The sequence below is a fragment of the Schistocerca gregaria genome, chromosome 7 (genome assembly GCF_023897955.1).
Source record: "Schistocerca gregaria isolate iqSchGreg1 chromosome 7, iqSchGreg1.2, whole genome shotgun sequence".
NCBI lineage: Eukaryota > Metazoa > Arthropoda > Insecta > Orthoptera > Acrididae > Schistocerca > Schistocerca gregaria.
The window spans coordinates 57,394,005-57,406,047 of record NC_064926.1 but is presented as its reverse complement, the minus strand read 5'-3'; the positions used below and the strand labels follow the sequence as shown (position 1 = coordinate 57,406,047).

Here is a 12,043-nt window from a genome sequence, read left to right as displayed (position 1 = left end):
ATTTTAATACCTACTCCGAATTTTTCTTTTGTTTCCTTTACTGTTTGCTCAATATACAGATTGAATAACATCGGGGAGGGGCTACAACCCTGTCTTACTCCTTTCCCAACCACTGCTTCCCTTTCATGTCCCTCGACTCTTATAACTGCCATCTGGTTTCTGTACAAATTGTAAATAGCCCTTCGCTCCCTGTATTTTACCCCTGCCACCTTCAGAATTTGAAAGAGAGTATTCAAGTCAACGGATCAGTTGATAGGACATATTCTGAGACATCGAGGGGTCACCAGTTCATTATTGTGGGGAAGTAAGGTGGGGATGGAGGGAGGGTGAGATTGTAGAAGGAGACCAAGGATGAATAGAGTAAGCAGATTTGGAAGGATGTAGGTTGCAGTGTTTATCCAGAGATGGTGAGAATTTCACAGGATAGAGTAGCTTGGATAGCTGAAGACCGATAATAACAAGAACAACAGTCTTAGATTTCAGTGCTACATCAGATCCCACAAATGACATTCACGTAGGATTGCACGAGTGTTTACTTAAAGGGCGAACCTCTTTACACTAGGAATCAATTAGATTTGCGTGTATCCTTCCCAATATTAACTCATGTGTTTCCTTCTGAAAAAACATAAACATGCGTAACGTAGCGCTTGCAAAAGTTTAGTCGTTCTCGCGGTGTGTCTTTTATTCTGATTGGGTTACCACATGCGCCTTCCACGAAAATTACATGAAAAATCAGTTACAAATCATTCAGGATTCTAGTCAAACATTCAAGTTAAAGTTTCAAGACATCTGTTAGCTTCACGATTTGCCCAAAGAGAATGGTAAGTGCAAGCCTGCCATAGATCGCCACTGTCCCTATCACAGATAGATGAATTTGTGATGAATGTTGATTTTTTAAAAATATTTACCAACCATCAGAGGATACAGGGAAATAAATAAGTAGTTTCGACCGTTTGCAATCATCTTTAGATCTAAAATGTATTGGACTGAAGTATTACAAGACAGAAATTGCATTAATCATTAATGGTATTTAGAGAATTTAGGGAATTGTATCTATGCTTTATAGATCTAGAAAAGGCATATGACCGGGTTCCTAGGAGGAAGTTATGTCTGTTCTACGAGATTATGGAATAGGAGGCAAACTTTTGCAAGCAATTAAAGGTCTTTGCATGGATAGTCAGGCAGCAGTTAGAGTTGACGGTAAATTGAGTTCATGGTTCAGAGTAGTTTCAGGGGTAAGACAAGGCTGCAACCTGTCTCCACTGTTGTTCTTATTATTTATGGATCATATGTTGAAAACAATATACTGGCTGGGTGAGATTAAGATTTGTGAACACAAAATAAGCAGTCTTCCATATGCGGATGACTTAGTTGTGATGGCAGATTCGATTGAAAGTTTGCAAAGTAATATTCCAGAGCTAGATCAGAAATGTAGGGACTATGGTATGAAGATTAGCATCTCCGAAACGAAAGTAATGTCAGTGGGAAAGAAATATAAACGGATTCAGTGCCAAATAGGAGGAACAAAGTTAGAACAGGTGGACGGTTTCAAGTACCTAGGATACATATTCTCACAGGATGGCAACATAGTGAAAGAACTGGAAGTGAAGTGTAGCAAAGCTAATGCAGTGAGCGCTCAGCTACGACCTACTCTCTTCTGCAAGAAGGAAGTCAGTACCAAGACTAAGTTATCTGTGCACCGTTCAATCTTTCGACCAACTTTGTTGTATGGGAGCGAAGGCTGGGTGGATTCAGGTTACCTTATCAATAAGGTTGAGGTTACGGATATGAAAGTAGCTAGGATGATTGCAGGTACTAGTAGATGGGAACAATGGCAGGAGGGTGTCCACAATGAGAAAATCAAAGAAAAACTGGGAATGAACTCTATAGATGTAGCAGTCAGGGCAAACAGGCTTAGATGGTGGGGTCATGTTACACGCGTGGGAGAAGCAAGGTTACCCAAGAGACTCGTGGGTTCAGCAGTAGAGGGTAGGAGGAGTCGGGGCAGACAACGGAGAAGGTACTTGGATTCCGTTAAGAATGATTTCGAGGTAATAGGTTTAACATCAGAAGAGGCACCAATGTTAGCACTGAATAGGGGATCATGGAGTAATTTTATAAGGGGGGGGGGGGCTATGCTCCAACGCTGAAAGGCATAATCAGTCTTAAATGATGATGATGATGAATGATGATGAGAGAATGTTTTAACAAAGTTATTGAACAGTAGATACCAGAATACAAAAGCTATGACTAAGATTAGAGGACACTTTGTCAATTTGCTGTTAACACTCTGCCGTCCGGCGATACCACAGTGGTGCCGTGCGCGAAATAGCGGTCAACGGCCGAAGACACCACAGTTTTTGTTTTTATAAGTACTTCTGTCCTTTCACCATGACACACGAAAGAGATGATACGATTATTTATGTCCAATGCGCGGAGCAAAACTTGGAGGTTGCCACTACATCGCGTACGTCTCATCACGATCCGGTTGACAGACTTTTCGGTCACATAAAGCAACACCAACTAATAGGCCTACGTATTTCCGAAACGACAAACTAAAACGAAGAAACTGTCATGTATGTTCTAAAAACAAACAAACAAAAAAACAAAAAAAAGAGAAATACTAAGTACGAAAGAAAATGCAAATAGACAAATATATGAGACAAATTTTGTATTTATATCTTCGAAATTTCATGAACAGGGCTGAGAAGTTATGAGAACTAAGAATGTGATTAGTAAAATGTAACAATTTATAATCTCTCGATAATGTGAAGAACGGCCGGTGACAATCCAAGTAATCCGAATTAGCGCTGCCGGCGCCAAGCGAATAAACTTCTACGTGACGTTCGGACAGCAAAGTGTTCACAACGGCCGCGCTGGATTAGCCCAGCGGTCTAGGCGCTGCCGTCATGGACTTTGCGACTGACCCCCGCGGAGGTTCAAGTCCCCCCCTCGGACATGGGTGTGTGTGTTTGTCCTTAGGATAATTTAGGATAAATAGTGTGTAAGCGTAGGGTTCAAATGGTTCAAATGGCTCTGAGCACTATGGGACCTAACATCTGACGTCATCACACACATTCATGCCTGCGGCAGGATTCGAACCTGCTACCGTATCGGTTGCGCGGTTCCAGACTGAAGCGCCTAGAACCGCTCGGCCACTCCGTCCGGCATCCAAGATCTGTTTGACTCAATGCCCATGCGTATCAAGGCCCTTCTTACGGCCAGAGGTGGTTGTTCTGGGAACTGATTTCTCAGGGTCTATGCACCCAAATTGCGTGAAAATGTAATCACATGTCAGTTTTAGTAGAATATATTTGTCCAATGAATACCCGTTTATCATCTGCATTTCTTCTTGGTGTAGCAATTTTAATGGCCCATAGTGTAAGTGAAGACATGCAATGTTATCGTGCCTGGAAGCGCCATACAATATAGTCATATTGTCAGATGCCTACGACAGTCAGAATTTCCATTAGCTGGTTGTAAGCACACTGACTGGCGTTAAGGGCTCAGGCTCACAGATGAAGAAAGCGCCAGAAGTAGGCAGCACTTAAATATCGCGTTTTTTATTGTGGTTGTTCAATAATTGCGTTAAAATCTTTCGTCAATAACACTAATATTGATGCAAGTCCTGTCCCGCAACCTGTTATTTCAATATCTCTCAGCTCTCAAGATGATCGGAAACGGTCGAAACTAGTTATCCCTTTTACTATATGGGAGCTTAGGCAGCAAATATTTTCAAAAAAAAAAAAAAAAATCATCATTCATGGAAATAACGGATCTCTGTCTCTGCAGTGACAGTGTCAGGAACTACAGAGGAATCTTCCTTCGAGGAGTACGCTCTCGTTTCATGCGAGACGCTACGCACGGCCCTTGCGGTCGGCCCGGAATGCGAGTAATAGCGGGAACTGGCTGGACCCAGCCGGCAGCCTCGTGAAAGACGCGGGCGCTAAAAAGCCGCGACAAACAAGCGGCAGACGCACGTAGCGAGTGCAGAGTGGAGCACGCAGCAGGAACCGGCGAGCGGGCGGCGGCGACCCGGCTGTGCGGAGGCGGCGAGCGCGTTGGTGGTGGCGGTGGGATGCGGGGCGGCAGCGACGGCGCGCCGGCGGCCTCCGTGGTGCTGCTGGTGCTGCTGGTGGTGGCTGCGGGGGTGGCTGCGGGGGCGGAGCCGCGAGCCGCGCGCCTCAAGCGCAGACTCGCCTTCCTCGAGGGCACCACCTTCTGGGTGAGTTGTCCGGCCAGCTCTCTCTCCTTACCAGCTGGAACGCCAGCCACAAGAGGCGAAGTCGTAACGTTCTGTTCGTCAGCTAGAAAAAAAAAAAATAAATAAACCCGCGAACGTGGATCTTGTTGACGGTGTCAGTCCTGCTCCATAGACTTACACATCAATGTGACGATTTTTTCCCAACAGCTGATGACCAGGTGAAGACCGTGGCGTTAAAAGCTACATTTCAGTTTTTCAGGAAACGTTCCACCTCGAGAGATTCTGGAAATGCCTGCTACGCAAGGGTCTTCTGATAAGAGTAAAGAGGGCTGAGCCAAGCTTTGACAGGCCAGAAAAACTTCATCTTTGGCAGCTGGGGCGATGAAGTGGAGCACGAGCAACCCCTTGAACAGCTTCCCTCGACACTTCGCCTTTACAACCTCTTCTAACCTCTTGAGGACATTTTGTCAGCTTGTTCCCGCAGCGTTTGCTCTTTACGACCTTAACCTGTTGTGACCACACCTTCCCAGTTCCGACAAAACCATTCAACATCACTTTGTCTCATGAACTTACGGTTGTTGGATTTCTCGGCGGTGGTGATTACACATACACTGATAAGCCAACAAATTATCACCTCTGCCAGGTGGATGCTGGATGCTGCCAGGTGGTACTGTGGACACGGGATGCGGTAACACGGACGGAGGATCGTCACAATGGAGATATGGGCGGCAAATGGGGTACTACTTTGAGATAAGCGACTTTGACAAAGGGAATATCATTATTTCTCGGAGCCTGGGAACGAGTACGCCCAAAACGGTGAAGCTGGTCGAATGTCCACGTGCTACTGTCGTGAGCATCTACGGAAAGAGGTAGGACAGTGGAGCTACGATTAGGCGCTAAATGGTTGGACGTTCACGACTCTTCACAGAACGCGGGGTCGGACGCTTGTTTGCTCTGCAAAGTAGATTAGATGGTGATCTGTGGCATCTCTGCCGAAGCAGCACAATGCTGGTATACCCACAAGTGTGTCAAAGCATATCGTTCATCGTTCATTGCTGAACATGGAGCTCTGCAGAAGATCATACCTACGTGTTGTAATGGTACTTGAATTACGTAACCATTACGGCACCTCGCCTCAACCTCCCGATACCAGCAACATTCTACTGTGTTTCTGTAAAGTAGTTAACATATTTCTGAGACAACATTCAGATTTGATTTCATTAATGTAGAGGTACTTTAGTACAGCGATATGTTTATATTGCAATGATGTTATTCTTATGTGAATTGTTTCTTTTGTCACTATGATCTTTGACGTACTTGTAACTCTCATTTTTGGGTGCGTAAGAGGTTATTAGAGAGTCAAGTCTTTGTCGTCATGTTGAAAAGACGCAAATTGTAGGCAGTTTATAAAATGTGAACTTTAACAGTGAGGAAGATATTTTCAAGTATGTTTTATATTGTGAAGTGATGTCTTCTGAGTTACGTGATATTGCAACAAAAGTAATAAAAAAGAAGTGTAACTTAAATTCGGAGTGCTGATTACTTTTTTACATCACCATTGTGCTAACTTGCAAAAGTTTAATCTTCATGAATGGTTTATGAAACACATCTATAAAGCTTTTGAATATCGCAGAATAAAACCTAGGCCTCTTTGCATCCGCGCTTGGAATCATCACAACCTAGATTTTCGACGATTGAGCCATGAGGTTACAACGAGACCAGCGTGGGAAACAGGAAAAGATGGGTGCCTAGTTTATCCATTATTTCATGAAATGACTTTACTAACTGTGCTCTAATGACACCTGCCACATAATATAACATTGTTGTTGCCCGAAAATGCAATATTTAGCAGCGTGAGCAACACAAAAAAACTCATAATTAATTTTTGACCTTTGTTGTGGTAGCGACGCGGTCATATATGATACCATTTGGCACGGAACCATCGGCATTCGACCGTCGATCAATGCAAACGTCTCCGCTCTTGGCGTGAATCACATTTCTGCTACACTAGGGTGATGGTCTTCTCCACATGCTCATCGAGGTGAATGGCGGCTGGAAACGTACAGAGCGCCACGGATGCGGACTGGTGGCACCAGTATTGTACTAAGGCAGATATTCTCCTGCGCTTGCATGGGACCTGTGGTAGTAATCGACAGCACGCTGAGAGTTGCCAACCACCTGCATCCCTTCACGCTTGATGTCTTCCCCGACGGCAATGTCATCTTTCAGCATTTTAACTGCCCGTTTTTCGGAGCCAGAACCGTGCTACAGTGGTTGTAGTGAACTCACGTTGATGTCTCAGCGACAAAATTCGCCTGAGGTGAATCCTATGGAACCCACATGGGTCGCTATCGGGCGCCATCAATGGGCTCGCAAATTACATGAACTGTACGTATGCGTCTAATGCCACATACCTCCACAAAGCTACCAACAAACTGTCGGATCCCTGATACGGGAAATCAGTGATGTATTTGGTTTCAAAACGAACAAACAAGCTGCTAAGTAGATGGTCGTAGTGTTTTGGCTCATCAGTGTACTTCCGTTGTTTGCTTCGATCCTTGCCCACGAGGGGCTTCGTGGCGCCCGCTCTTCCTTGGCGATTAGGAGACTGAGGATGTCATTTGCATTGTCCTGACATGGCTGCAACATTTCCGGAGCTGCCTCGTTTCGGAGGGATTTTGCTGATAACCTCTGCACTGATTGCCCGTAAACTCCGCTCGCAGGCATTGTTGAATGCTTGTGAGAAGTCGCAGAACACAGAGTGTGGCGACTTTTTCAGTTTCAAAAAGTTGTGCAAGATGCTGAAATTTGATACGTGACTCATTTCCCCTTACTCCACTTTCGTCTCGCTTGTGATACGCCTGTCTTGGACACCAGGATTTTCACTTAGCTTAAGATTCACTTTTTATCAAACAGAGTTACTGTGCCATTTCATTCTTTGTGAATCGGACTTACTTGACAATGCGTCATCAGGTGGTGCCGTACGCTCCCTCCGAGGAGAGCTCGGCAAGAATAATAGCCCGAATTGACGGAAACTTTGTTTAGTGGAAGAGGGGTCGAACGTTTTTTTAATTTCTTTTATTCCCAAGGGACCAAATTGCTGAGGTCATCGGTCGAAGCGAACATGTATCTCGGCTTGTATAAAGAAACGTTCGTCAGAAACCGACGATAAAAATTTCCCAATTAACTACAATCCTTTTAGCGGGTAAAGAAAACAACCGAATCTGTAGCACAGTGATTAACGTAGTCGTTTCAGGCTCCCGTGTTATTACTTTAATTTTTGTTTTTAGTTTCTGTAGCCGTGTCCGTAGAGCATTACTATATGATTGTTTTTCTTTCCATATTAAAATAAGTTGTCCTTAATTGTACTTATGAATGGTGAATGACTTTAGAGAAAAACGAAAAAAGAAAAAACTTAACAAATCAATGGGATACTTGATTGAAATTCTTTTCAGTGAAAATGACTCTGAGCACTATGGGACTTAACTTATGCGGTCATCAGTCCCCTAGAACTTAGAACTACTTAAACCTAACTAACCTAAGGACAACACATACATCCATACCAGAGGCAGGATTCGAACCTGCAGCCGTAGGCTGTTGCGCTGTTCCAGACTGAAGCGCCTAGAACCGCTCGGTCACACCGGCCGATGAAATTTCTGTAGTCGATCTTGATTTTTAATCAGTTGTAAGCGCCAGTTTTCGAAAAACAACCAGCACATGAAACCTTGTTAAAGACGTTTTTTCGACAGTGAACTTCTTGCGGCGAAATGTCGCTTTGGCAAACCTACCTTCGCATGATGCTCGAGGCGTTCGAAATTTCTATCTTTCGAATGTTTCTGCGATCGGTATCATCGCAGTAATTGCACCAGATCTTCCTGAAGATCACACATCAGAATAAAACGTAAGGATCGAAATAAGAACGAAATATAAGAATATGAGGATTTAAAAAGATTGTAACCCCTGCATATACCATACACAGATATCTTAGACTACTGGACATTAAAACTGCTACACCAAGAAGAAATGCAGATGACAAACAGGTATTCATTGCACAAATATATTTTACTAGAACTAACATATAACTATATTTTCACGCAATTTGGGTGCATAGATCCTGAGAAATCAGTACCCAGCACAACCACCTCTGGCCGTAATAACGGCCTTGATACGCCTGGGCATTGAATCAAACAGAGCTTGGATGGTGTTTACAGGTACAGCTGCCCATGCAGCTTCAACACGATACCACAGTTCATGAAGAGTAATGACTGGCCTATTATGACGAGCCAGTTGCTCGGCCACCATTGACCAGACGTTTTCAGTGGGTGAGAGATCTGGAGAATGTCCTGGCCAGGGCAGCAGGTGGACATTTTCTGTGTCCAGAAAGGCCCGTACAGGACCTGCAACATGCGGTCGTGCGTTATCTTTCTGAAATGAAGGGTTTCACAGGGATCGACTGAAGGGTAGAGCCACGGGTCGTAACACATCGGAAATGTAACGCCCACTGATTAAAGTGCTGTCAGTGCGAACAAGAGGTGACCGAGACGTGTAAGCAATGGCACCCCATACCATCTCGCCGCATGATAGGCCAGTACGGCGATGACGAATACACGCTTCCAATGTGGGTTCACCGCGATGTCGCCAGACACGGATGCGACCTTCATGATGCTGTAAACAGAATCTGGATTCGTTCGAAAAAATGGCGTTTTGCCATTCGTGCACCCAGGTTCGTCGTTGAGTACACCATCGTAGGCGCCCCTACCTGTGATGCAGCGTCAAGGCTAACCGCAGCCATGGTCTCCGAGCTGATAGTCCATGCTGCTGCAAACGTCGACGAACTGTTCTTGCAGATGGTTGTTGTCTTGCAAACGTCCCCATCTGTTGACTCACGGCTCGAGATGTGGCTGCACGATCCGTTACAGCCATGCGGATAAAATGGCTGTCATCTCGAGTTCTAGTGGTATGAGGCCGCTGGGATCCAGCACAGCGTTGCGTATTACCCTTCTGAACCTACCGATTCCATATTCTCCTAACAGTCATTGGATCTCGAGCAACGCGAGCAGCAAAATCGCGATACGATAAACCGCAATCACGATATGCTACAATCCGACCTTTATAAAAGTCAGAAACATGATTGTACGCATTTCTCCTCCTTACACGAGGCATCACAACAACGTTTCACCACGCAATGCCGGTCAACTGCTGTTTGTGTATGAGAAATCAGTTGGAAACTTTCGTCTTGTCAGAACGTTGTAGGTGTCGCAACCGGCGCCAACATTGTGTGAATGCCTGAAAAGCTAATCAGTTGCATATCACAGTATCTTCTTCCTGTCTGTTAAATTTCGCGTCTGTAGCACGTCATCTTCGTGGTGGAGCAATTTTAAGGGCCAATATTGTATACAACAATCGTATGACACTTTTTGTGAAACCCGGTTGTAATTTTAAGATTAATATAACGCCATTGTATACCTTGCCTCGATAAGAAACATTCGTATAGTAACCTTTTCGGACATAAAATAAAATAAAAATAATAAGCGGGTTTCGAACACGAGGCACTGTGCCTCGAGGCACAAATCTGGTAGCCGGAATTTAACTCAGATACTATTAAATGCGAGTCAGCTGTCTCGATCACTGGGCCTCTCTGTTCCAGTTTTCTGAGCATCGTCATAACACAATATCGCACACCACTAGTGATTTCTGGCCATCAAATTTTTTATCATCTCTTGAAGTCTTCTTAGGTATTCCCAGAATGCTTAGATTGTATTTAAACTCTTTCCACAGGCTCCGGAGTGCTCATGGATACCGACCGACCACCGTGTCATCTTCTGCCAAAGGCGTTTTAGGATGTGGTATGGAAGGAGCGTGGACTCAGCACACCGCTCCCCAGGCCGCTATTACCTGGCCATGTGTCTTCTCAGTTGGCCTCACGAATCTGACTACAGCCCGTACCAGTCCTCCCACCAAAGAAAAATCCCTAGGAATCCCGAGAATTTGACACGGGCATCCTCTTGGCAGTAAACCACGCTGAACCACTCAGCTGCAGAGGCGGACTTAGGCTCTATTTACATCTTTTGAAAACTGCAGCAACTTTAAAGTAACACAACTGCTTATTTTCCTTTCTACCTTAGTTCTGTACACCTAGATTGATCAGGCTGTCAGTTCAGTTCTCCACGTAGACTATTACCTCCGCAATTGGTAACTATTATATAGTTCGGCTTTTAATAATTTTTTACCACCACACATCTGAAATGCTCCTAATTTGTCCATTTTCTGGTCTTGTGCTATCATAGAAAAACGAGTATACACCAATCGAAATATTATGTCATATTAGACTTCCTTTGCGTAAAAGTTACTGAAGATGCACAAACACGGTGGGGATTCAACTTCCTAAAGTTCGCAACGTTATATGTTCTGAAACGACGTTTGTCAATATTTACCTCCTCATTCAATCGTAGTTTATGTACTTCGAATGTCATTCGTAGACTGTAAACGATTTTGTAGAGACATCAGGTCCGTATGAGAGGAAACCTATCACAACATTGCGTGTGAGCCAGTATATATCAGACATATATGTATTACTGCTAAGATATTAGAATGCGTTAGTGGAAAGTGCAGCAGAAAAATCTGCTGTGGAAAGTTACTGTTTAGAAAATCCAAAGAAATGCAAATTGTGAATTACCTACGTATAGAGTTCCGCTTTCACTTCCGGAAAAGAGTCTGCATTAAATATGGTTGATGTCAACATGGCTGTATTCAAGGTAATGAGCATCGGTTTAGCTTCAATGTCGGTTAATGATAACATCAAGAAGCAACTGCGATAGCAGACGGTACTTCAGACCATACTTGTAGTAGTGTAAACGCGGTACAGAATAAGTTCATTGCAGTCAATATGGTAGGGAGATCTTTTAGACAAACTGCAACTCTTCAGAGCCAGAATTTGCCTCTAGTCCAAAAAAACTGACACACACTGCTTTTCGAATTTATGTAGGACGGGGAGAGAATTAAGTTGATGCCAGATACCATCGTACAGCTTACGCCAGACTGCAGGAAAAGTGGATGTAATCAAAAGAGTTATTATGATACAAAACGATGCTATTAAGAGCCTTTTGTAATTAACCGGAGAAATGATCGGGTATACAATGTTTTATCGGGTAGGAGGTGAGTATCTTTGTGATTGTAAGGGTTAAGAGCATTCGAGCATCAGCACAAAAGAGATTTCTGACGTCCGCATGCGTCAGTATGTCGGTCACGATCCGCGGTGGTGATCACTTTGTTAGCGAAGTTCGTTAGGCCCCTGCGCCCGTGTGTAGTCTGCCTCGCTGCTCGCCTCCCCCCCTCCCCCTCCCCTCTCTCTCTCTCCGTGTGTGTTTGCGTGTGAGGGTGTGTACTCACGAGTGTCTGGTGTCTGCATTAGTCGTTTGCTACAATGAGCTGCTCATACAGGTTGCTTGTTTTTGGAATTTGCGGCGATACGTGCTGATTAGAGTTGAGCCAATACGAAGCGCGGAGCAACTAGCTGAGATGACAAGGAGCTAATAGGAACTAGGACGCGGCTGATTTCACGGATTTCCGTGCCTACATACTGACGTCAGGACAGCGTCTCGTAAATAAAACGTACTTACGTAGGACATAGCAATGTTGCTTCACTTGTAACGTGCTGTAGCCAGACTTGTCTTTCCTGAATTCATTAGTGGGTTTTTCACGAAAGAACATACTTTATTTCACTAATTATTGAATTTTGCTACCTTTGTTGTTAATTATTATCTCGTTGTTTAGCATAACTGACAAAGATGTTCTCGGGCTTCATGGTACAAACGTGAACATCAAATAATTTAGTCATTA

The 12,043-nt window shown here is 44.2% G+C and overlaps 1 protein-coding gene across 1 annotated transcript in view; it reads left to right on the top strand.

Moving 5' to 3' along the window:
* Positions 1–4,014: 4,014 nt before the first annotated feature.
* The window catches only part of LOC126281521 (uncharacterized), a 30,468-nt gene continuing 22,439 nt past the window's right edge, over positions 4,015–12,043 (top strand). The window contains exon 1 of the mRNA XM_049980561.1: positions 4,015–4,225. Coding sequence (XP_049836518.1) covers positions 4,079–4,225 — 147 coding nt within the window. The 5' untranslated portion in view covers positions 4,015–4,078. The remainder of the gene's footprint in view (positions 4,226–12,043) is intronic.